Raw genomic sequence first — 27,136 nt, forward strand, 5'->3', positions numbered from 1 at the left:
TATTTACAAAACACACAGCCACACACAAACACAAAACTGCAAAAGATGCACTTACATTCTGCTGCTTGTACAACTAACGGTCATGTTGTTCCAATCGGAAAAGAAAGAAATGAAGTTTAACTGAGAAACCCTGTTTTTATTGTAAAAATACAAACATTTTCAAATCTCATTTGGGGTTTCCATTTTACCTCGCCGTTAACCGCCCCTTTGCCCCTAATCCACCCATTCTTCATCCATCTGAGCACACATGCATCCTGCCTTCACCCTGATAAACTACAGCCACACAGCTCATATTACCAGAGGGAGGAAAACATAACCATCAACGACTCTGCCAGCTAAAAACTTTAACCCTGCTATCCATACACTGAGAAGAAAACTCAACAGATATGCTTGGAGGAAGCCATTTTTTCCCCACCTCTCTAAGAACACAGCTGTGAAAGCAACCTCCCTGCTAACGTTAGAGAAAACATTCAGATTTGTTTCGTGATAAAAAAAGGTGATTAGTTAGTGCACGCTTCACATTGCACTTCAAAACTCTAGGAAAAAAGAACAAAACTCAGGCTTTCACCTGTGTGAAAAACTCTGGCGATCCTCAAAGTTTAACAAATGTAAGGACGTCTGGTCAAGCATATCTGTTGAGGTAACTGCTTCATCTTTGGAAAAGAAAAAAAAATGGATGAAAGCGCAGGCTGTGTTCAAAACTGAATCCTAGACCCTACACCCTGGTTTCATCAGCAGGAAAAGTGATAATTGGTTCAACCCTTACGTGGGTCAAGAAAGTCAGTAGGCAGGCACATGTTAAAATCCTAGTTTTACGTGTGTTTGTGTTTAAAAAAAAAAGACAAAAACTTAAAGTACTTTGACCTTAACTGTGTTGCCATGAACATCTCTACAATCTGATGAGTGCCTGATGAGGAACACATTAACCCTGCTCACCTCCAGTGTGTTTCATGGTCTAGGGCTCATTTAAAAAAAAAAAAAAAAAAAGACGTCTCCACCTTTTCTCCCTCCTCCTGATGTGCAAATTGCAAGATTCTCTTAAGTACAACTCCAAGTGGAAACACTGGACATTTAGCACTGTCTATATATCATATGAGTATTTCCTTTTCTTATACACAGTATACATACCCTCTTACACAAACACACACATACACAAACACACTGCACTGTCATTAATCCGGTGTCAGTCTACGATAAACACACCATCCCTGAAACGCATTAACCCATCATGTGTAATGTATTTCTTTTTCTGTGTGTGTGTGTGTGTGTGTGTGTGTGTGTGTGTGTGTGTGTGTGTGTGTGTGTGTGTGTGTGTGTGTGTGTGTGTGTGAATGCACAGACACGAGCCAGAATCACACACTCTAGCACACAAACATTACAAATATATGACACCCTTCAGATCTCTGTGGCGTGAGCTTCCAAACCGATGCTCTCAGGAGTCTGCTTCAAATGTCGTCGAGATTTGAAACCAAACTTTTCAAAACACTTTCCCACAACTTTGAGCTAGCTGTACAAAAGCACAAGCTACGAAAAAAGCTGTTTTTAATTCCTTTTATCATTGTTTTGTCCTCTAACCATCTACGTATACCTGCCGAAATCATCCCTTTCTTTGTGATCCCATGGCACATCCGCTCCCCAACTTTGTCAACATCTCCACCTCTCCAAAGTGCTGTTGCTAACTTTCTACCATCTTGATAAGTAAAAAAAAAAGAAACATCTATAAACATACAGTACTGCGCGTGAATAATGAGACGTTAAAATCCTCGGCTGTAGGGTGAGCGTGACAGGTTTGTTTTTTTGTTAGTGCTTTGAAACATTTTGACCCTCACAGAAGTGACACGCGGAATCTTCTCGGTCCCTCTCACGCAGCCGTTTCTAATCTTGATTAAAAAACATATAAAGCAATTCATCCAAGAAACCCCAACAACAAGGATTGTATGAAGCCTTCCTCTTTTAGTGAAGCTCGCCAACCCAGTGTGTTTGCACTTGTATGTGTTAGGTTAGGGTATCTCACATTTTATACATTAACATTGACCCACATATAGGTTCATTCATGGACTAAATGACCCCTGATTAAAGTTTTTTTTTTTGACAATCATTGAAAGCATCTATCTGTGAGACAGAAGATGAAGGGTTACAAAATTAAAAGGAAAATAAAGGTAAAGACTCGGCTGTGACAAACTGAACAGAGTGAATGTTGTTCCCTCCTTTTGCCGGGCACACTGGCACCACCTGATGACAACACTGGCTAAGGTCTGGCACACCCTGATGACACTTAAAACAACACAACTGGTTTTGATTTTTCTCAAGACGAAGTTTTTCCAACCTTCTGTTTAATTTAAAAAAATGAAAAATGTGGTGATTCACCCATAAACCCTGCATGCTCAGGCTCAGCTGATCTCACGAAGGAAAATGTTTCCACCCAGACAGGATCACTGAAAGTAACTGTGTGCTAGTTCAATAAGCATTTTACATTACGTGTAGCCAGCCAGGAAGAGCCATCAAGTATTGCTCGTGTGTGCCACACAGCCAACACTTAACATTAAGCACCCCTAACCAATCTGTCATCGCAAGAAAACCTCCAAAACGGCACTGATTGCTTGTGTGATATCAAATCCATCTATTAAAAACTGTGTTAGAGACTACATGGACTTCATGTAAGGTGACACCATGTAGGGTAAGTTTACCTCTACAGTACAGTATCCAAGATAGAAAAATAAAAAAGGAAAACTTTAAAACCAACAGATGTTACATTAATGTGGGCATTCATGTTTTTTGTAGAATCTTTTTATGTGTTGTTTCCATGTTTCGATGGATTAAAGTCCTGCTGGCCTTCACTTTCACTTTCCAATATTCGACCTCCCCTCGATGCTGACTTTCACCTCATGAGGGATGAAGGAGGGTTTGGGCAGGGTTAACGGCGGCTCCTCCTCTGATTTTTCTACTTTCCGACCCTCAGGGGCCGACCATCTCCGCTTCCTGCTGCCTGATGGCTTACTGGAGCCGGCATCTGCGCTGAGATCCCCGTTTTCCACATTTGTGCCTCCTCCTCTCCCACTCCCGCTCCCACCTTTCCCCCCTCGCTGGCTGATGCCGTTTTCTCGCTCGCTGTGCCTTGAGCCTCCTCCTCCTCCTCCACTGCTGCTTTGGGGAGCATCTGAGCCGGCTCTGTGGGGTTTGTGGCTGAGGGCCGGCAGGGCGGGAGGCGCCAGCTCCAGGGGCTGCGTCTTCTTTAGAGATCCGTTCCTCAGGTTTTTGAGGGTGAGGGAGATACAAACGTCACCCACCGACAGCTTGGTGCAGGGGAGCTCCAGCAGCTGGGTGGTGCGGTCAGGACAGCATGAAGACCAGCCTTGGCCGAAGACGAAGAAGGGGTACTCCACCAAGACCTCCACACTCACCTGGAGAGGGAATAGTGGAGAGAAACATCAATACCAGGGAGTTTGAGTTATTCAAGTGGAAATTCACTAAGAACGGAATGCAGCCTGATATCACCAAGAACTGCGCATCTTTTCTCCTCGATATCTACTTTGTATCTACATCTAATTCACAAAGCACTCTGCACAACTGCTCTTACACTATTCAAATACTTCATATCAGTTTAATGTCAATAATAGAAGGTGAAATAAAGGCTACGTCCTCTAATGACACAGTCAGCACCTTTTAACTGAATGCAGCTGAGCATTTCCAGTGCTCAAGGTCCTCAGTGTAGAAACCTCCTCAACATTTCTGTACAGGTGGGAAATAGTTCAACCTTCTCAATGCCACTGTAATCGTCAATATCACTTCTTGATCAGACCGGTCAGGAACCAGTAGGGTGGGATTTTTGATTTTACGGCAGAACTCTGATCAGTTGCTTTTTGAGCTTTCTTTGTAAAATAAAAGTACAAATGTGAAGCTAAAAGAGCGTTTTCAAACAGATCAAATGATCAGCTCTAAGAACTGTTCCACAGCTTTCATACTCCAGAAATGGTGAGCAGAGCTGAGGTCATGGGCGTTCCAGAGGACAGAGCTTGTTGCTCCATTTATAACACATTAAACTGTGAGTCTGATGGACCATTTTTTAAAGGTAGAGTCTGCAGGATTTTCCTAAGAATTAAAATGTCAACTTTTACAGGAATAATCCTGCTTTATCCTCACCTCTGGGCCTCTGAACATGTGTGTCAGTGTCTACCTGTAGAGTGACCTCAGCCAATCACAGCGCGTCCAGTGTGCAAATGATTTTGCATGTTTAGAATATGGAGATGGAGATGCTAACAGCTATGATAGTGGGCGTAGCACTGAGGAAGAAAGACTCAAGCAAAGTGAAAGGAAACTCCAAACAGATAAACCTTTTTTACCTTTTGTGATCATGTGTTTGGAGGGGGTGGGTGTGCGCTGCAGCTGGCACTGAGCCAAGGAGGAGGAGCCCAGTTTGAATTGTGTTTACTAACAAGTTATGAAAATTCCTGCAGACCCTACCTTTAAGGTAACTTTTTGATCAATTAAATCATTGCCAGATCAATCAAGAACTATGTAATGTACACGAAAAGGGAAAATGTATAGTGAGCAGGCTGTGCGCAGGGTGATCAGGACCCACCTTGCACACAAAATACTCTCTATCAGAACAGGGGAGCAGGTGAGTTTTGAAAAGAGCACAGAGCAGTTTTTTTTTTCCACGAAGGCCGAGCTGGGATGCTGTCCCGCTCCAGTTTCATTCTGTAACCCCTCACATCACCTAGCCCTGAATCAGAATCAGGACATATTGTTTTAGTGTGGAGCGGAGCGGGACGCAATCTTGCTTGAGTGCTGGATGGTAATTGGCAGAGCAGCATGGTGGGCGGAAGTACTCCTTGCTAACATTCTCTACCTACCATACATTTTACATCATACAGCATGGGCCCAGAATCTTCATCTACTTGTGATCCAAAAATGTGAATATCTTTTATGTCATTAGTACTGACTTAGGGCTGTTCTCACTACAGTCATTAAAAATAAAGATATACTCAAGTAAAAATACAAAAAAAATTGTAAATCAGATGGAAATGTGTTTGTGTTCATGTAGGACACCGTCACTCATTTACAGTCAGTATGCACACTCAGTGGATGAGGGGTGGCTGCTTGTCTGAATCACATGGAGATTGTTTCTCTAAATTTAGCTGAATAAAAGAAGTTTGGAGACATGGAGCTTTTGAAGTTATGTATTATCTGTTTTTTAGATAAGAGGCAGAGCTATGAGGATGGTAAGAAGAAAATCAATGTAAATGTAATTTTTGTGTGCTACGCAGACATAAAATTGAAGGTTTCAGGGTTGAAGATGTTCTGTATCATGTCTTATTGGGCCTTGTACCTTTAGCACTGATAGGGAGCTGCACTCCTATTTGTAAGAAAGTAAAGATGAAGGATGTCAGAGTGAAACCTTTGAGATATTACAGGCAGAAAGTGAGGGAGAAAATAAACCTCAGGAGAAAGAACATGAAGTGAATGATAATCTGAAACACTGTGGAGAGAATGAAAAGGTAGGACTGGAGGAAGTTACTGAGATGAAGATGAAAAGGCGACTTTAGAAAGGAGGAGGGTTGGACAAGAGGAGGAGTGAGGAAGGCAGAGAGAAAGAGAACAATGTCAAGAACAATACAAGTGGAAGATGTATCACACACCCTCTCAAAGCAAACGCGGGGCAATATTTTCCCTCTTGTATTATATAATTTTGACTCCTCAGTGAGTCCTCTGAGCTGCTACCATCTCTCCAGAAAAAAATGGAAGAAGAGGCGCTGATGGAGTATGTGTGTGTGTGTGTGTGTGTGTGTGTGTGTGTGTGTGTGTGTGAGAGAGGTCTTTGAAAGATTGTCAGCTTTTGTGGGGTACAGTATCAAAGAGCAGCCGGGGGCGGGAGAGATGGCTAGAGATGTGCTGTGTGGGTGGACGAGTCACAGCTTGGACAGATGAAATAGATTAACTGGCTTTAACGCACACCCTCAAAGACAGTGTGAAGGGTGAGTTTGTGTGAGTGTGAGGGTGTGAGTGTGTGTGAGGAGATACAGAAAGGCAGAGACAGACAACAGCAAGATAAACTACTGCAAGGAGTTTGAGCCTGACAGAGGATTAAACACACTGTAATGAATTCTGAGTTATTTGCATGTGGCTTTATGAACCCACTACTCTCATAATGCGGAAATAATAAAAGGTGCAGCTTTAGCTAGTTTGCAAACCAGTCTTAACAGTATTTGACAGGAAACCTTAAAAAATTAATGAAAATATTCTATAAGTGCACTTCTGCTCCTGACAGCTGGAAGGACAACCATAAGTAGAGATCCAGCCCTCATCGCTTTGAAGCCATCATCAGAACATGCCGGCTACATGACTGCCATCTTGGTTTATTGGACTTAATTAAAGAGGAAATAGCAGAGTCCTGTGAGAATTCTCCTGATGTACATTAATGAGAGAGCAGCTCCACATGTGTCATTCCACATAACAACACACGCTAAGGAGAAGCCAGAGCCTTATTGAATGTGTCTGTAAGAGTCATCGCTCATGGGGTCAGCTACAAGCAGGCGTATGATCGGAACAATCTGGGCTTAGATATTTAGAGAAAGAGTCTGAAAAGTGTAATATTAAAAACTGGTTGACAAGTTCATATGTAAATCTTAAGAACTCAGCACTTCTAAGGAATTATTGAGACAAGGTATCCATTTTAAATCATTTTACCTCCTTGCAGAGAAACCAACAGTACCAATCTCATAGTTAAACATCAACAGCAAGGTTATAATAGTTAACTAAAAATGAAACTAAAAACGAAAACTAAATTGAAAATACATTGCAGTTAACTCAAACTAATACAAACTAGAAAAGAAAACAAAAACGATAAGTAAACTAAAACTGTATCTTGTGTCCACAAAACTAACTGAAACTGACCAAAATTATAGACAAAATGTCCTTCGTTATCATTTTTGACGATATTAATAGCCTTTAGGATTTAAATTAATCCGACACATTTTCCCAACCATTTAAGACAGTTTTTGGCAGTTGTCGGTGCCACACAGCACCATCATAGCGGCGTATAGGGACAGGCTTGTTTACTGCACTGACTGGCTGTGCCCTGTGCTGCAACAAAATGTAGTGGAGCAATGAATCAGAGCATCTGTAATAGTTTAATTACATGTGAGTCTGACTTTAATTGTATTTGAGTCTGTCTTTATTGTTACAGAGTCCAAGTTTCTAATTATTAAAACTCATTTTATATTGTTATATGTAATTTATGTTTTTATTATTTATATTAAGTTTATGTTATTTTCTTGTTTAAGGCAGCAGCCAACAGTTCAGTATCAGCACTGACTGAGCAGTGAGCACTATGTTGGACTTGAAAATAATTAGTATTACAAAATATTCACTCTGACCTTTTTAAATCCTGCACCTGGTTAATAAAGTATGAAAAACTAAAACTAAAATAAAACTAAACTAAAACTAAGCCTTGTTGCAAAAATCAAAACTAAATAAAAGCTAGGATGTCCGCTCTAAAACTAATTAAAACTAAACTGTAATGGAAAAAAATAACAAAACTAACTAATACTAAACTATAATGAGAAATCCAAAACTATTATAACCTCGATCAACAGCAGACACGTAGCCTCGCTTTGCTTGTCCATACACAGAGCTTAAAAAATGTATTCGACCACCACCTGTTCCAAGGTGTTTGTTATTGCTACCCTAAATTAACAGTTTGTTGCTGATTACCTAAATAATATTTATGTTTCTGTAATAGTTAATCCGCCAGTTTATGCAAGCTCTTAGGTTAAAATTATCTTCAAAGTTGAATTATAAATAATGTTGTTAGCTATGAATATTCAAATGCACCATTTTACACACACAAAAAAAAAAAAAAAAAAAAAAAAAAACAAAGAAAAGAAAAAAGTAACATACATTATTTTTTTCTTTATCAATTTAGTGATTTTCTTTTACTACTACACAGGAAAAAAATGTTTGTTTTTTTTGGTTATCTTTATAAATTTCAATTCCAGTGTGCTGGGCTCAATTTTGGAAAAAACTTGAATTCACTTTGAAATCCTTCACTCCTGTTCAAAACCGTGAACTGCAGTAAACTAACAGAAAGAAAGAGTTTCACTTCATGATACTGGATAGGTCTCTCATTGTAATGACAGGGGGTCTAATTATTTGCTGACTACTGTAATATTTCTGTTTTGATTTTTACTGACATATTTATCAACTGTGAATGCTCTATTTGAGTAGTGTCAAACATACTTGTGCCATCATTACAGACTCATAAAGCCTCATCTGCCTCTTAATGGTGTTATGATACCAGATCATCGTCTTCTTCATGTCTCTTCAGAAACTAACCGCTGATGTGACTGACACAACATCCATTCAAGTCTATGACCGTCTCTAATCTGATGATGTTAGTAGTTTTAGCTCATTTGAGGTTAATTTAAAGGTACAGAAATGTTAATTTATTGAACTGTTGAAGTATTCCTAAAGTACAGGCTACTCTCTGTTTCTCACCTGTGCACGGTGCTCACCAACAGAAAACTGAACCACAGCAAAGTTGGGTGAGGTGTGGCTCCCTTCGATCCGTTCCACTGTGGACGAGTCAATCTTCAGCTCACTGCTGATCTCAGCACTCTGGATAAAGTCCTCAGTCTTAAGATCCTCCACACGTTTCAGTTCCCCATCGGCCAGCTGGATGATAGACCCCTTGATGAAATATGGAGGCAGAGAAGGTGGAACCACCGTACTCGATGTCTGAGGAGGAGCAGAGGGAGCGGCCAGCCCTGGTGGAGCAGGAACAATAGGGAGATGGAACTGGGCTTGGACCACTGCACCTGAAGCGGCCTGATGGTACGAGCCGCTGGAGGTTTCCAGAGTTTCTCCTTTAGGGGCAGCCGGGGCGATGTACGTGTGTGGGAGTGTGGTGGGAAATGGTGCAGCTTGGGTGGACGATGTTACATGGGAGGTTACGGTTTCCAACGTGGTGACTTCACCTCCGCTAACAGGGATGATGACTGGTTGGGCGCCAGGAATGAGTAAGTGTTGTTGTAGGCTGGTGTGGTAGCTGATTGGCGTATGCTGGCTCCCACTGCTTGCAATATAACCAATGATGGGTGGCTGTGGGTAGATACTAGTGGCAGGGAGTCCCATTGAGAGAGACTCTGTTGCATTATGGGTGGTCTGGATGACAGTCTGGGGTGACAGAGAGCTGACAGCAGCTTTCAAACTGTTGACGCTCAATGGCGGTGGAAACGTGAAAGAGGAGGTGGCGCTGGAAGAGGTTGGTGTTCGATTGACAGGTTTTCCCAGGAGGATGCCACCTTTCTCCACTTGAGCAGGAGCATGGGTTGTCAGTTTGTCAGGGTTGAGTCTTGGTGGTACCAGCTGATGGTCTACATGGCTGTTGGGCATTAGCATAACAGATGTTCTCAGCCCTGAGGGATCATGAGTAGAGTAGTCTGATGGTAAAACCAGGTGGCGAGCCTCGTAGGAGCTCAAAGAGGAAGTGGAATCCCGTGATTTACTCCCTGGTTTGGAGAGACTGGACTCAGGGGATGCCCCAAACCGCCGACCCCTTTCTAGCTCTCCATTGTGCAGCTCTCTGGGTCTGGAGCCCCCTTCCTCTTTTCTGGTGGGTCCATCCATGTACTGCACTAAAACCTGGGACAAACCATGTCCGAAAGAATGGTGGGCATGCAGGGACTGGGGAGGAGGGTGAATGCCTCCTTGGTGGTGAGACGGGACAGTCCGTGGGGAGGTTGACATTTGAATATGGTGGGGGGAGGGATCTGTGGGAGGTGGAGGCATGGAGGTACGCCCTGTGGATAGTCTCTGCTGGTCGTGTTTGGAGGCCTGCGAAAGAGCAGAGACTGTCTCCATGTGTGAGGATCTCTGTGCAGCCAAAGAGGAGGAGGAGGAGGAGGAAAGGGGTGTGGGTGGAGGAGGGGGAGGCAGCAGTTGGGGGGAGATGTAGCCTGTGTACGGGGTGGGGTAGGGTGAGGCTATGAATTGCAGGTTGGGAGGCAGCTGGGTGTAATGGACAGTTCCTCCAACTGTGGACTGTGACAGGGGGGATGTGTACACCGTTGGAAGAGATGAAACTAGCCTCAGAGAGGAGGAGGAGGAGGAGGAAGAGGAGGAGGATGAAGAGTCTGATGTAGAAAAGAAGGATTTGTACTGGTGTCCGTCAGACTGACTGGAGCTACTTTGCCCACCCGTGCCACTTTCACTCCCACCAGCCACACTGGCGAGCCACGCCAAGTTCTCTGAGCGCTGGCTGTCGCTAGCAGGTGGTAACGTGGGTGAGCGGTTATCAGACGCTAACGTGCTCGAGGGGAGCTCCCTCTTCTTTGGGGGCAAACATTCGTTACTGCGTTCCTGGTTTGACTTCATGCTGACTTTGTCTCACTTCCCTTAAACTTACTTTCGTTATCTTTCCTTAACTTTTGTACTTCCGTAGCCTTTTCTCTCCGTTTTGTTCCCTTTCTTACACTTTCTTTTTTCACTTCCTTATCTTTTGTTCTCACTTTTGAAGATCTGCCTTGTATCTCACTTTAATTAGCAATAAATTAACTTGTACAATACTTCCTCTTTTGCTCTCTGTCCAGTTCAGCAGAGGTCTTTGAACGTGTTCTTTTTTTAGAAATCAAAGAAGATCCAGGCCCTAACAAGTAGGTGACGGAGGATTAAAGATGGAGATGAAGATATGAAGGAGATAGGGAGGGGGTTAGTGGGGAGGGGTAGGGCGGTCTGTTTGGTCCAGGGGTCTTTAGCGGCTGAAGGGTGAGCTCAGTGTGGTTGGGGAGAGAGTCACGACGTCACACCTGCTGCTGCCGCCGAGAACGACGGGGGGCCGAGTGCGCCGCACTTCATGCGGAATCATTTCCCTGCAAAAGCAAGCCTGCCGACGCCCGGCACAATCCTGTGGAAGAGTGGAGAAAGCAGACTGTTAGGAGAAAGTGTGGTTAGCAAACAGTGCTAATAACTAAAGATTTAAGGCTTTTTTTAATCTGTTATGGCTTGGTACAGCAACCACCAGTCAAAAATGTACCCCAAAACTGCCGTGAAGAATGAAAAAGTGGAGATGACCTAAAGGAAAACCTGTGTGGGGTTAAAGTGAAGGTCTCATCCAGAGGTTTGCTTGTTATTGTGGTTGTGAACTAAGCTGAAACAGAATAGCCTTTAAAAATTTTCCTCAAGGTTTACAGAAGTAAATACTCCAAACAGTAATAATCTTAACAGTTTCATGAAGTTTCCAGTACCTGCAGTCACTGTTTCTTTGATAAAAAAGTCTCTGCTGTACTCAATTAACTATGTGAGAGTGTGTACCAACTGTGCGTACGCCATCTGTTAGTGAGGACCCCCCGCTGCAAAAGATGGAACGCTGGGTGTGAATCTTATAAAAAATGTATAAGCATTTCAGGCATACACACACACACACACACACACACACACACACACACACACACACATTTACTCGCATACAACCAGGCACGCACCTTCCTGCTTACTCAAACACAGGCACCTGGGCATATTCAATTATGCTGACACGTGTTCTTTTCCTGACACAAAGCACACCTAGTGCACCAACACAGAGACACTGTGCTTGTGCTACTTAAAGACTCACCATTTGCACACCTATCATAGGGCTGAGCATCAGTTTACTAACACACTGGACACTTGTGCAAAAGGAGAAATGCACAGCAAGCATACTGTATAGCTTTTTTCTACCAATACTGAATGCAGCACAACACTTGTCCACATTCATGAAGGGCTGAGTGTGGAGAAATAAGGAATTTGCAGAATAAAACTTGCAGAAGTAAAACAGCACAAGTGCAATATGACAACCTACAACACCATGCACTACATAGCTGCATCAAATAACTGTAAAAGTTTGTATATTTTGTATAAATAAAAGTCAAAAATAAAGTGCCCGCAAAAAGTCATACAATCTACTGAAAAAGTACAGTAAAAGTTCATAATAACCTTCAGCCTTTTAGAGCTTATTAGGTAGTTACAAATCTTTCGTTCAGAATCAAAAAATATCAAAAATTGCATATTTTATCCATTTTTGCAAGAATGTAAACAAAAACCAGGGTTAATTTTGTGTAAAATTATGCAAACAGAAGATGTTTGATCGATTTTTCATGTTACTCTCTTGCTACAAGACACCCTGAGGTGACTAAGCCAGAAAAACGGTGCTATCCAAGGCAGGTTAATGTAAGAAACACAGTGTTGTATGCACATAGGCTGCCTGATATTCTATAAAAGACTGGACAAATTAAGTATCCCAAGGCTTTTTTTTTTGTTAGTTTTTGTCTGTTTTTGGTAGGGATGTCCCAATCCGATCACGTGATCGGAATCAGGGCTGATCGAGGAATTTTTTAACGATCGGAGATCGGGGGAGATGGAATCAGAAAAAGCCTGGGGCCTTAGTTATTGTTTTTAATTAAAATGTGTATTATAGCACATCATCATTCAGTTTAGAATAGAAAATGTATTTATCATTAAATCAAGTACAGCAAAATTGCAAACAAGAAATTGCAACCTTATTGTCACACACATACAAGGAAATCTTGTGGTGCACCACTGAGAAGCTTTATTTTTATTTTGTTAATCCAATGCTGCACTAAGTGGAGAAAAAAAGCTTTATCCATGTTGGCTAGAATGATACCTTCATTTAAATAATATAAAAAAAAACTAAAAGGACCACTTGTATGAGTTTATTTTCTTCCCTTTTTTCTTAATGCATTGCTTAAAGATCGGATTGGGAAATATCGGGATCGGCAGATACTCAAAATAAAAACATCAGAATCGGCCTGGGAGCAAAACAATGTGATCGGGACATCCCTAGTTTTTGGATTGGCCTACAAGTGTTTCCCCGTGGCAGGGGGTCACCAGGGGCTGAAAAGTTTGAGAACTCCTGTTCTGATCCAACTAAGTTGTTATAAGATTGCTCCATATCTAGCTCTTCCAAGCAAACATTGAAAACCTATCTTCATACTGTAACTGAGTATCTCATCAGAGCAATAGAAGCCCCTTTCTTTGACATAATTCCCAAAAATTGAGGCTTTAATTATCAAGCAATGGAAACATTGAGATTCTTCAGATACGGAGGAAAGTTAAATTAAAGCATGTAAAAGCCATTCATGTAACCGGTCTGGTGACATCACTGGGTAAAAGACAGTGATTGTTAGCAACTTTACTCTTATTAGGCTCCATAACACATCTCCTTTGTAGCTGCAAAGCCACGAAGATGCCATCTTTCATTCAGAATGACTGGGTCAACACCTCCCAAATGTGCTGGGGCATTTTTTCCAGTTCCTGCACAGTGAAATGAATCACAACCACTGTTTCTAGGAGTGCATCTGTGTGTGTGTTAGTGTGTGTGTTTTCTGTAGGGCAAAGGACATCCTGCATCTCAGGCTGATTCCTGTGATCCTGAAGTGTCGCAGTGCTGTTGATATGACACTATAGTGACAGGCGTAGGAGAAAATACATGCAAATTCACATGCATATACAGTGGAAGGGCACCTGCACGACAACACTCACGCTTTGTTTCACAGTGGTAAGCACGCACACACTTTTTCTCAAGCACACACCATCTGTTAAATCAAGCAGGCATGACTCAGAGGTGTGCTGAGAGGTGCTGTTGATCAGTGTGATGCTATCTCCCCGCCTCTCTCTCCTTCAGTCTACCTACACTTCACTCCACTCCTGCCTCAGCCTGCCCACCTCTCCTCCTTCATAACTCTTTTCTCAATTATCATTCTTCCGTCTAATGGTTTTACGCTCTTTAATCCTCTACCTCCCTATGTCTTTGCTCCTTCTCTCTTGGCATCCATCGGGGGCCACACCTACCGCTCATGCTGCGTCATAAAAACCAGCCACTGTGGAAGCATAAAAGAAAAAACACCGAGCCAAACTATTCTCCTTGAATTCAACAAGCTTGTGCTCAAATTAACACTTTGAGATAAGAGTAATGTTATGTGTCTGGGAGCTCTCGGATTAGAGACGTTTCATATCAGCTGTCACATCAAACGCTGACAGCGTGTGTACATCCAACAGCAGATCTGTCATGCTGCCATCTACCAGAGCTTTTATCTTCAGAGAGAGGCACATCTTTTCTGACAGTTCAGCAAGGTGTCGGAAAATTCAAGGAGAAATATTACAAGCAATGAGATATCTTATATATTGTTTAGTAGTCAGCAGCCGCTGAGCTCGCAGTCTGCTTTGAACAGCTGAGCCTGATAAAAAATCATAGAGGGGTTTTTTATCATTAGCAGAAGAAGGGTTGAACACTATTGCCTACTTAAAGCCCCCATTAGTAACTTTTGTTTTAGGATTAATTAGAGCACCCTCTGTGGGGGTATTAGAAGAGCATTTTTGAAGTCAATTTTTGGGTCTTTTTTAAATTTTATTCGGTAAAACAGCTGAGGAGACACAGGAGATGTGGGGAGAATAGGGAGGTGGAAGGTCTGCAAATGGAGACAAACGAGGGACCACTGCAATGAAGACAACAGCCTTCGTACATGGGGCACATGCTTAACCCTATAATCCTGAACGTGTCATATCTTATACATTAGTTTAAAGACCTTCATTGCATCAACATGTGAATAGTTTCTTTAAAAAGTGTTACAAAACAAGTATTCCACCTTCTTGAGAATTATTGTTCCACCACAGGCAGCTGAGGTTGTATTTTGACCCTTTCCAAGATGGCTGCTCTCATGAAATTATTCACACACTTTTTTTCCAGGAAAATCATTGCTAGTTTTCAAAAAGTTGCAGTAAGATTAATATCTAAGCTGTAACTCAATTTTTAAATGAAGTATTTTCTACAATGAAAGAATGCATATTTTCTAAAAACTTTGCTAAAAAAGTTTGCAACAACCATCCAATTTATCAAACGTGATGCGAAAAATATAAAATTTTGTAAATTACATGGCACTTTTTGGGTGATTTTGTTAAAAGAGTTAATAAACATCTCAGTTAAAGAAAAAAAACAAACAAACAAAAACCCCAAATCTGGCTGTTTTCTGATGGGTCTGACTTTACAGGGTTAAACCACTAGTGCTCCATTTCTTCTAACTTTGATGCCCAAAATCATAATTTCTGATTGAAAAAAAAAATAAAAGTCTTCTCCTGCTGTCTTGAGAGTTAGATATTATATAGTATGAATCTTTGAATTTAAAACATGCTAAACAAATACCCAAACTACTGACGAATCACTTGATACGCTGATGATATACTGATATGTCAAACTTGTGTGCAAAGTGTTTGCTATTAACACTTTCTCACATCTGAAGCTGAGAGTTCATCTACCTAATCCAGAGGGAAGTTGCTAATAACTCAATTATGTTCCTTACTAGTCTCTGATGTTGTCTGCTGCCTGCTGTGCATGGGAATAAAACTGGTGAGAGTTGGAAGTACACCAAATACTACACACTGCCATCCAGAGTAACCAAAATAATGATGTGAGCTATGCTACATTCATGGTCAGATTTATATCCTCGAATGCATTCACGTATTTACCCAGGGTGGAAAAAAAGAAGAGAGAAATGAAAAAGAAAGAGGGAGGGAGGGAGGGAGAAGACAGCAGAAGTGGAGAACAAGGCTTAGACTGAGCACAGACTTTGCTAAAGGGCAAAATTCCCTCCTTATTAAACTGGCCGCAATGCAAGCAAGAATAAGTTGGTATTTTGAACTTAAAAAACAGCAGCAACTACAAATGAAGAGGGAGTCTGTAGAGACTCGATACAGAGGGGATGAAGAAAGGCAGGAAAGCAAGAACCATGGGTGTTAAAGTAAGAAGAAGGCGCATGGGAGAGTTTAAAGAGGGGAGAGAGGCCAGCTCAAGTGACCTACATTACAAAAAAGAGAGAGTACTTCTTCCCTGAAACTGACACGCACACACACATTCAGTGAAAAGCTATGTCACCTGAATCTTGCTGAGTTTGCAGTGTGTGTATGAGTGTGTGTGTGTGTGTGTGTGAGTGTGTGAGAGTGGGTATCAGTTGACCTGTAACCGGAGCCGTCTGTCCTCCATGCGCTTTAGTCTCTTCTTCACACACGCATTCACAAACACAATGATTGACCTTTCCAAGGTGTGTGTGTGTGTTGTTTGTGTGTGTGTGTGTGTGTGTGTGTGTGTGTGTGTATGTGTGTGTGTGTGTGTGTGTGTGTGTGTGTGTGTGTGTGTGTGTGTGTGTGTAAGCTCTCTGGGACACTAGTAACGTAGCTCTGTTTGTGAGTCAGTAACCTGAATCATTCAGTCAGCAGTGTACTACAATCCTTTTATGGTAAAAAAGAAAAAAACAGTGGAGGGTGTGTGTGTGTGTGAGTGTGTCACCCTGTTGGACACCAGAGCACACACACTATCATACACACATGCATACAACCTAGTCAGTACATACATGGTACATTTTTTTTCTGCATTACTTGTAATAGCATCTATCCTCACATTTAGGGCCTGTGTCCACTAACAGTGTTTTTCCACTAGCAGCATCCACAACCTCAGTTTCATAGAGCGCCTGGACAGCACTAAGTGATGTAAAGTCTATTGTCCACAATGTCTTCATTTCCTTTAGAATTGACCATTAAGTCTATTCCAAATTCTCTGGGTTAATCATTGGATTATTACCTGTTTGTCTTGGTACCGTAAGAACAATAGACAGAACTCAAGTTGTAGCATTAGCATGAGCTCAAGAACAGGAAATGTACCATTTAAAAACCCATGCCAAATGCATTTATGATGCAAGGTGTAACATGCATGATGCAACTGTTGTTCTGGGGCTGTTTAGCTTGGTGGTCACTTTTTTTTATACCAGATGTTGCCCCTTGTTGCAGACAAGTTGGTATCTTAAGCCTTACTGCTTCTTGATTTTGATTCGTTGGTGGAGAGGAAATGAAATTGAGAAGCATAGTGTTGTTCCAGAAGTTGAACTTCTTTTAGCTCAGAGTGCAGGGATGGGAAACACCCAGTGCTGAGGGCGGTTTTGCATTTTGTGGACACTGAAAACTGAATTAGTTTTGTTCAGAAAAAAATGCAGCAAGAACAAAGTAATTTAATGAATACAATCAGTGTAGACAGGCCCTTTAAATGTAAGTAAGAGGAGCTGAGATGTAGATGTTTGCTTTTCTTAAAGTTTGTGATAAAATCTGGGAAGCCAAATATTTCTGTCAGCACCCAGGATCAGAGACGGAGCATGTGAGAGTCAAAACCCAAAACCCAATATGCAGTTTACAAAATGAGCAGCCTCTTGTTTTGTGATTATTTAACACAACTCTGTGTTAATTTGGCATCAGCTAACTAAGAATTCATTATTATGTCTGCAAAACCATTCAGCCAAATGCAACATTAGTTTCAAGAGAGGTGCAAATGGGCTGCATATTTCTGTTGTAGTTTAGAGAATGTGTGTGTGTGTTGTGTGTGTGTGTGTGTGTGTGTGTGTGTGTGTGTGTGTGTGTGTGTGTGTGTGTGTGTGTGTGTACGCGCGCCCGCGTGTGTGTGATCGCCTAGTCATAATCATGATCAAAGGGATAAGTCCAACGTGATGTGTTATCTCACTTCTAAATTTAGTTCAACTGGAAAGAACAGTGTTGCTGTAGGCTTATACTTCTCCGTCTCTCTTCTTCTCTTTTTCTTCTTCTCTGAGGTTTTTCACTAGCGAGGGTATGTGTGTGTGTGTTTGTGTGTGTGTGTGTGTGTGTGTGTGTGCATCAGAGGGACCCTTGCCAGACTGGGAACTCTGACAAGGCTGCCACTCTCCACTACACACAAACAACAACAAACACACACACATGGGAGTGTGGTCAGAGAGTGAGAGAGTAATGGAGGACAGATGGAGATGGAGAGCTGGAGAATCAGGGGATGAGATGAGAAGAAGAGGGGAGGGAGGGGAGGAAAAAAGAGAGAAGCAGAGCAAGTAAGAGAGAGATAGAGTGGTTAAGAGTTACACAAACAAAGAGAGACAGAGACAGAGAGAAACAAATGACTGGGAGAGAAAAAAATAAAGAGAGACTCTTTGGAAAACAAACACTTAGGCAGCATTGCATGACTTGCACTTTCTCACCCCTCGACAACCCTGAGGTTGGGGTGGGTGGAAGGGGGGAGGGAGGGGGCAGACAGACAGAAAGGGGGAGGCTGGGATAGAAAGGAGCCAATAGAAAGAGAGGAATGGGAGAAATGTGTGAAGGAAAAAAGGAGTGACAGAAAAAAAGAGGAGAAGAGATGAGAAGCAGGGGAAGGAAACACTTCAGGATGCCACGGAATGGGAGAAACAAGCTACGACGCTCGCAGGAAAAAGTAGGGCAGACGCAGTACGCACTTACAAATGACATACTGTGATACAACAAACCAGGCTTTCAGGACCCACACACACACACACACACACACACACACACACACACACACACACACACACACACACACACACACACACACACACATATGCTGACTCTCTCTGGCTCCCACACACTTCATTCAAAGCAAAACTGTGTGAAGTGTACTCACCAGGGTAGCAGGAGTAGCCCACTTCTGCAGCATGCTCCCTGTCTCTCCCCTCTCCTCCCCTAACTTCTCCCGTCTCCTGCTCCACCGAGTGCCTTGTAAAGCACCCCGAGGAGTCTCCCTCCGTCTCCCTTTCTCTCTCTCACCCCCACCCGGGCTGAAAATCCTGAACGGATTCAGTGTGCTACAAACTGCTCTCACCCTCACTCACCCCTTTCCGAACTCACACACATACACAGCGAAGCCGCCCGCTCCTGAAGCTTGACAGCGAGGCAGGAAGCTCCTTCTCTGCCACCACTGATACATGGCACTCAGGTGATCACACACACATACACATTCACGCACACACACACACATTCACACAAATTTGGTAGCGCACACTTGCACACGCCCACAGGGAGGGAGTCCCGCATGCAGAGCTCCAACGTGTATTATGCAAGGGGCTGAACGCGAGCCAGAGCTCTCACACTGTCTGCCCTACACACACACACACACACACACACACACACACACACACACACACACACACACACACACACACACACACACACACACACACACACACACTAGGGCCCCTCCCACGGTTCACTCGGCCAACTTCATCAGGTATTCATTCAAAAAACACACACACGCCAGCTGGCTGCACGCCCAGAGAGCGCTTACAAGCAGCGAAAAAAGAACGACGGAGAGGGAGGGAGAGAAGGAGGGAGAGGGTGGGAGGTTGTTTCAGTGAGAAGGGCAGAAGGGGGGAGTGTGGGAGGGATAGAGAGGGAGGGAGTGAGCAGCAGAGATTAGAGAGGGAGTACATGAAGAGTGACACATGGTTGCACAGATATGCGTGTATCTTAGGCTGAAAGTAGGATAAGTTGGCCTTTTTAGAGCAACTTCGACCAATCAGATGACAGACAACAGTGTTACGTTTATATGTTATAATTTCCCTGAAATCTTGTGAAAATTTCAAAGTGTTTTATTTCATCAAACGGAAACTTTAAAACTCAGCTATTGTCTTAAAACAGGTTTAAAGCAAAAAAAATTAAATAATTGAAAAATCTGACCATGATTCTTTGAGAAGCTGTCCCAGGATTAAGAATCACAGAATATTTTTCCATTGATCCACAAAAGGGATTTTGTTTTGCCAGCAGCTCTCAGAGAAAGTGAAATAATGCAATAACAACGAAAAATAGAATAATAATAACAAGAAGAAGAATATAAAATTTGAAGAAATACAGAAAAGTAGAAAAACATTACTATTTACATTAAAACAAATAAGTAAAAGTTCACTTAACCCCATCATCAGTAAGTCTCCATAAAAAAGAAATAAAATTATCAAGAAAACATATTCTTAATGTCAACATCTCAAATCAAGCAGATGTGTAAAAGCTTTTTTTTTTTTAAACAAGCAGACTGCATGATCTTACATCCCTTCATTAAGTGCAGCATATTTAGTACAAACTTGTACAAGACCAGACTGCACTTCCTCTGTTCCACCACTAGATGTCCCCACTGATTGTCTCACCGGCAGTCCTCAGCAGTCTATTTCTGTTAGTTAGCTGACCTAGTTAAAACACCATTTGGAAGTAAATATAGATGAAATGTGCTCCTCAATGCTAAGAGACGTAGCACGCACAGGCAAGATGTGAGCACTCACTTATGAGAAGACACACACACACACACACACACACACACACACACACACACACACACACACACACACACACACACACACACACACACACACACACACACGGACTTACAGGATTGTAAGAAATTCCCATTAGACTTCATGGATCTAAACATGCACTAAAAACACATCCTGTTTGTGTTGGCTGCTCTTCCTGTCGGTTTCATATCAATCCTGATTTGCAGCACCGTTTATTCATGAAGAGGTTTAACTATTTCACTCCAGAAAATGTATTCTTAGTGCGGAGGAGACGACTGGGAATGTGCCAAGAATTAACTTTGAGATTTTCGTCTGGGTTACAGGATCCAGAAGTGGCGATCTGAGAGTTCCCTTCCCTATTTTTTTTTAATCCAGCTTTTAAGGACAGTTTCAGTGATAAAACGGTTGATAAGCAATTTCTACATTCATTAAGTGACTGAGCACTCTATTTCCTCACTTGAACTTTGTTGACTTTCTGCACTTCAGCCGCAGCTCCTGATCAGCAATTGCTTTGAGCACAAATTACTCAATTTGCTTCCTGTTATGCAACTTATGCAATCCAAAAAAATGATAGGTTTGGCATTTAGGATTAGGTTAGATGATGAATTTAATTCTCACATACACTTCTAATCAAAAAGATAATCTGACTGAAACAATAACTGTTAAGTAATGACTGTATTTTATTTATCATGTGGAAGTTTAGCAGCACAAAAAAATCAACATGCATCTAATAAAGTAAGGAGAGGTCTGTGTGTTTGTAAAGCAGAAGGACAGAGTGAGCATGAGGAGAGAGATGTTAAATAGTATTTACAGGCTAATGATTATCAGGTTTTAGGTTCCTAAGGTGTAGTATTGATACATATTACAGGTGCCTGTCAGCACTGTTCCATATGGTTTTGCTGCAGTTAGGGCCACATCATCATGGACGCACTGATAATCACCACATTTTTTAATCAATAAAAAAAATCACTACACATTTATTTTCTGTCTTGAAGCATAAACATCCTGTGCCTCACCTTTTAGTCCGGCTGGACATGGACAAAAGCTCTGCCCTGGCATTCTTGGCCCAAAGTGGCCTTTGATATTTGGTCAAATGTGGCATCAAAAAGCATCAAAGCTTTGATTTGACAAGGATGTGGACAACAAGTTCTGGTATTTCAAAGAAAGGTACTAAAAATAAACCACCTGGCCTTAAATAAATTTAACAGGGTATATTTATAGAGTTAGAGATGTAAATATCATACAGCCTTTAGGCTTCTGATATCTAATATAACACACAGACCTTTGTGACTTCATTAACAATCTACAATGTTTAGGCTTTGAGCTCACACTGTCCTTCTACTCTGATGAAACTTTTTGGGTCTTAAACTACAAGGTTGTGTGTCCAGAAGAAGCAAGTAGGACTAATTACTGACATTTACACAGAAATATTAATATTAACCTTACGATATATTTACCTTGTCAAGTTATGTCTTTGGGAGAGTTTGTCTGTTTGTTTGGTTGTCTGTGAACAACATCACTCAAAAACTAATGAATGGATCATGTTCAAAATGGGATAAGAAAGAAGTGATTCAAATTTGGAGGTGATCCCGATCACTGTCTGGATCCAGGATTTTTTTTAAAGGATTCTTTATCATTGTGAGATAGGGCCGTTTTCCCCATATGTGTATATAACTCCACGATAAATGGTCGGATTGCTTTGCAAAACAATACAAGACAGGGTCACGAGAATTTCTGATGGATGTAAAAGTAAGATCCACATCCTGGCAATTTCCTGGATACTAAGATTCGGAAAAAGAAATATGTATTGGGTCATAACTTTCAACACTGTCAGGTAACAAACTATCATACAAACCTGCAACTAACACCAAATTGTAGCAGACAGTCTGCTGAAAGAGAGAATAACATTAAAGTAGGACTAAAGTGTTTTCCCTGACAATCACAACATGCTTGGCAGAAATCTGTGCTCTCTGAGTGCTTTTCTAGCACAACATTTATTTGGTCATTTGTTTGTATTTATTTGAGAGAACATTCAAAATGTTGTCAAACCCATCCCCATGTGCTTAATATCAATAATACATTTTATTATGGGTTTGTCTGCTGCTATAAATTCAAGTGCCCAGATTGTCTTGCACAAGCTTTCTAAATATGATCCTTTTTCTTCTAAAAGAAACTGATTTCTAAAAGAAGAAAACACTTATCAGCTTAGAGTAAGGGACCAGGATGGAGATGAACAAGGACAAACATAAAGAAAGCTACTGACAGAAAAAAATAATAAACAAGACGCAGTCAGAAAAACAAATCAGCAGAGACTGAAGGAAAACCATACCAGACTGTTTGGCAGTCATTTCTGTTCTATCAGGTGACCTCAACAGCGCAGCAAAACTAACCTGTTGCCTTGGCAGCTAATTGAAGCCTCTCGGCATTTAATCAGAATTCATTTGTGTGGGTTTGTGTACAATCTGTTGGCAAGTGAAAGCACCGCAGCGGAGGGAGAGGGAGAGCAGACACTCGTGGGGGTGGAGGACAAGCGCTCAGAGAAATGAGAAAAGAGAGATGATGTAGTTTTGAGGGATTTCAAACATTTTGGATGAGTTTTTTTTGTTGTTGTTGTTAAACTGTCTGAGTTTTCTAGTTGTCATCTTGTAAATTTTCTAGGTGAACACCCTCTGTCTGATACCACACAAACATCTGCCTCCTGTTGCCAAACCTTAAGTGTGGTCCTACATAAAATATCGAGCTTCTTCACATTTTCCCCTGTTGTCTGGCCACTATGACCAATAGACCTGTTATATTTGGATGAGAGATACACAGATCAATTGGTGCCAATTTCCTTAATTTTGGAGGATTGGTGATTGGTGATCAGAGATCAGGGATCGATGATCGGCCCATCTTACATGAATCTGATCTTGTATACCTCCAGGATGGTCTGACAGCCAGCCATTGTTGCTTTTTGCTCTGAGACCTAAACTCAGGACACTTTATTGGTTGTTTAAGTTAAAACATAAAGATTTAATTGTTTCAAAAGTATTGTTCAATGATTTTCAATTAATACGTTTGGAACATTGAAGGCATATGCTGTCAATTCTAAAAAAAAAAAAAAAAAAAAAAAAAAGGTATTGGCCCAAATTGGTATCTGCAGGTCAGGCTTTTTAAAGATTTGTGATCGGTGATTGGCTAGAGAATTGTGATAGGTGCACCCCTCGTTTGGATATAACCATGTCTAAGATATCCAAATTTGTCATGTATGTAATAATTTACATCCCTGCGTACACTCTCCAAAATTTATCAGCTATTTAATGCAAATCTTGAACATAGATTTTAAAAATGAACATTTGCTATTGTGCATGCAAAGATATAGGAATGGCTGCTCGTTGTAACATGAGGTATCACCCCGACAAAAATTCAACAACAAAACTCTTTGATTCTCCTTCATTTCATGCCTTCAGGATCTTACAGTCAGGTGTGACAAAGTAAAAGTTTAAACTGAGAATCAATGCGAGAGCTGCGAGATGTATCGGCAAACACTCCTCTTCTCCCTTCTTCCTCTTCGCTCATTTCTCCCATCTTTGTGCTGAGAGGAGCACAGTCGCAGTCAGAGCCAGTCACTAAGGAAACTGCTGAAAAGCTTCTATATATACACACTCCACACACTCCACACACACACACACAAATGCTGGCACAGATATATACATATCACAGACTTCTCTACTCTCTCTTTCACCCACACATGGACTCTCTCGCTCTCTCTGCCACCCCCGCAAACTTTGCAGACACACACACACACACGCACACACACACACAGAGTTATGACAACAGAATCCCCACCCACCTGCTTTCATACACCCTCTTTACATCATTCCCTCCTGCTCGTCTCTGTCAGAGAAAGTCTCTTTCTTGCTATTCCATCTGTCTTTTCATGTGTGTGTGTACTCCTCTGACGATGACACACACACACACACATTAATGATGACTGCAAGCCCGGCTTAAGGAAGGCACATCCTTATTACAACATCTTAATCATATCACAGCCATACGCTGCGTATTCATAACCTTTTGTAATCATCATATAATCATGTCAGCAGCGCTCTCTGAACTGTGCTGCGTTCACAAACATCTTGCACTTTTCTGAACCCCCTCACCTCTCCCATGTCTCTGCCAGCTTGTGTTAACTCTCTGGCAGTGCAGTGTGCCACTTCAGCCCTCACCACATCCCATTCACAAACCGACTAATCCACACACACTAACCCACACACACACACACACACACACACACACACATACACTATTAGATCACACAAAGAAGTTGTGTATATGTGAGTGTGTGTGTGTGTATGAGTGCAGGATTAGGGAGGGACTGGAATGGATGGGCAAATCACTGCTAAGCTCCTCTATTGCTGTATAATCCTGCTGAGTACACACACATGCAGACACACAAATGCGTAAATATGCCGACGTGCATTCAGACGTTCACACACACACACATGAACCTGTGCTCTCTCACCTCTTTGCTTTGCACGTATTCCCACACCCACACCTGCAAACAATAGGAGACATTCTGAGGCTCACAGTTTTGAAGGGAAGTATCCACCAGACTCCGTCAAGGACAACACACACGCACGCACACACAAAAATATTATTTGGGGACAATACACAGAATTACAGTCAGAGTATGTGTGTAGCTGCACGAAACAGAAGGAGAGAGAATTACAGGAGAAGAGACTGAAAGAGAGGAAAGTGAGAGACAGAGTAGAGGATTGAAAGAGAAGGGACAGACAAATGTGACTCCAACTCCATTCATCGTTACACACTCCATTCACTCCTTCTTCCCACACAACTGTGCTCCTTTGTTTATCCTTCAACCTGAGACTCCAGCACGCATCGTGAGAGAGCATCTCTCACTAAAATGAAAAGCAGAGTTTTTTTCAATGCTGTTTTAGGAAAACTAATTCAAAAAGAAGTTGACAAGTGTGTTTTTCAAACCTGGAGAGTAAAACTTACCTTTAATATTTAAATGGCTCTGTGTTGCTTTTTTAGTCAAGACTTTCAGACATAGCTGCAAGCAATGTGCTCTAAATATTGGTCAATACTTGAGTCAATAATAAGAAAACACCAGAAAGAAGCCAGATCAATTAATGAAAGCCTAGGCCTTCATAATAAGTCAATCAGTTGTAAATGAAATTCAACTGGGGATCAATTAATTGTTTTAGTGTCATAGACCGTAAGAAAAATGTAGGTTCAAGGTGAGGTCGCCACAAAAACTGCACCCCCTGGTGGCTGGCTGCAGCCTGGGTCACAAATCCATCTCCCCAGTCATTCCAGATGGGCTGTGATCAAATTTTAAAAATAAATACACCTTGTAGAAATTTTGCTTACTTCCGATTGTTGCGGTGATTTGAAGATATTATTTGGCTGCCTTGTCTTCAAGACCTCTTTTTTTTCTGAAAAGTTTCATTTTCATTAGTTCTAAGAGGTTTAAAACGAGGTTTTACGTTATGTTCAACAATGTTTGACAGCTGCCAATTCTTAAGGAATTTTTTCCAGGGATTTTAAAATATGTCAAGAAGTAGAGTCAAGAATTGATTAGATTCTCGAAAGAAAAATATAATTATCTCTCAGAATCCCTCACAGTCTCTACTGCACAGTATCTGGCTGCACAATGGCTACCAATGGCTGCACCTGTGAAGGGGGTATTTTGGCTTCAAAACCGTACAATGATAAATGGCAGAGCCACGCTGGCCACTCTATAAACAGTCTATGTTCAGCGCCCATCATCCTCAGGCTGACTGCTTTAGTGTTAACCTCATGAGGCGTGCTACTTAACTACCAGGGCGAATGTCTGCCCCTTAACTAAATAACTTTTAAAGAAATACTTGTGGCAACTGTTGGGTGGGATAATGTATAGTGAACAGGTGGTGGTGTCCTGCTCACTATGTTTTAAATCTAAATCACAAAACCACGTGCTCACTACCCGAAAGAAGAATTGTAGCCTTTTAATCTAAACAGTGCACCACTGATTTTAAACAAAGGTTGTCCGTCACTAAAAAAAAACATTAATTGGACATTCTGCCTGACTTTTACATAAGAAGTCGGTTTCCACACATTTCTAGGACACAGAAGCAGACTGTTGTGTGCTCTGAAGGTGAACCATCCCACTGTAACAGACACAAGCAGGCAGACTGGCACTAATTGGCATGAATGGGCACGGCAGCGGGCATTGTGTGGCTGAAGGAGAGGTGGGCGACTGCTCAGCGTGTGTCCTTGTCTATGAATAATGTGTTCCACCTTTTTAGAGGCGAAAAGGACAAAATGTCAGACAGGCAGCAGCACTGGTCGAGCATGCAGACTCTTACGGCTCATCAGAGGACTCTGCTCTGTACAAAGAAAAACACATCCAACACTCCTGAGACTCAAAAGGACACACATGCAGAACACAGCGGAGCCATCATCCAAAGGAAACAGCTTCCAGGAGCAGGCTGACACAACACAATCACAACGCACTCTACAGGTGTCTGTATGCCGCTCAGCAGTATGTCTACTCCAAGCAGCGTGGCAAACACAACAATAGATGCAAGAGAAAACACATAAAGCCATGTGAATGTCAGTCAGCACAATCAAATGCATATAATCATGTTGAATAGCCGTGTTGATTACTGTCAGGCTCGCACCAGGGAAAATGGCTGCAGTTAACTGGGCAATGTATAAAGAATGGAGCTTGTATTGTGTGAGCTAACAAGAAAAAATGATTCAGGTTAGCACAACATTACATTAAATTAAATCACAAATGGCCTTGTCTATTTTTCTTCTTTATGAATAACTGAAATACAGACGATCACGCTTCATTACCAAAGTTTTAATGGAGCTAGAGGGTGAACTGTGTGTTCCCCTCCAGATTTCACAACAACAGAGAATGACGAAAAATAACATGATGTCATTAAGACCATATGAGCTATTACACAAGTTTGTAATGAATGCACACACAACAA

At 41.8% G+C, this 27,136-nt stretch overlaps 1 protein-coding gene across 2 annotated transcripts in view; it reads right to left on the reverse strand.

Moving 5' to 3' along the window:
- Positions 1 to 1,286: 1,286 nt before the first annotated feature.
- The window catches only part of atxn1a (ataxin 1a), a 111,774-nt gene continuing 85,924 nt past the window's right edge, over positions 1,287 to 27,136 (reverse strand). Inside the window, exons 1-3 of one of the 2 annotated variants that reach the window (XM_074686758.1) lie at positions 18,494 to 18,777; positions 8,497 to 10,903; positions 1,287 to 3,401 (exon numbers count right to left, since the gene is read on the reverse strand). In XM_074686758.1, coding sequence (XP_074542859.1) covers positions 2,841 to 3,401; positions 8,497 to 10,374 — 2,439 coding nt within the window. In that variant the 5' untranslated portion in view covers positions 10,375 to 10,903; positions 18,494 to 18,777 and the 3' untranslated portion in view covers positions 1,287 to 2,840. Of the gene's footprint in view, positions 3,402 to 8,496; positions 10,904 to 18,493; positions 18,778 to 27,136 lie in introns of those variants that run through there. The other variant, XM_074686757.1, reaches the window with a different exon arrangement.

This window comes from Halichoeres trimaculatus, unplaced genomic scaffold (assembly GCF_033239565.1).
Source record: "Halichoeres trimaculatus isolate MK-OKI-2021-1 unplaced genomic scaffold, fHalTri1.1 fHalTri1_scaffold_14, whole genome shotgun sequence".
In the NCBI taxonomy this organism is placed as follows: domain Eukaryota; kingdom Metazoa; phylum Chordata; class Actinopteri; order Labriformes; family Labridae; genus Halichoeres; species Halichoeres trimaculatus.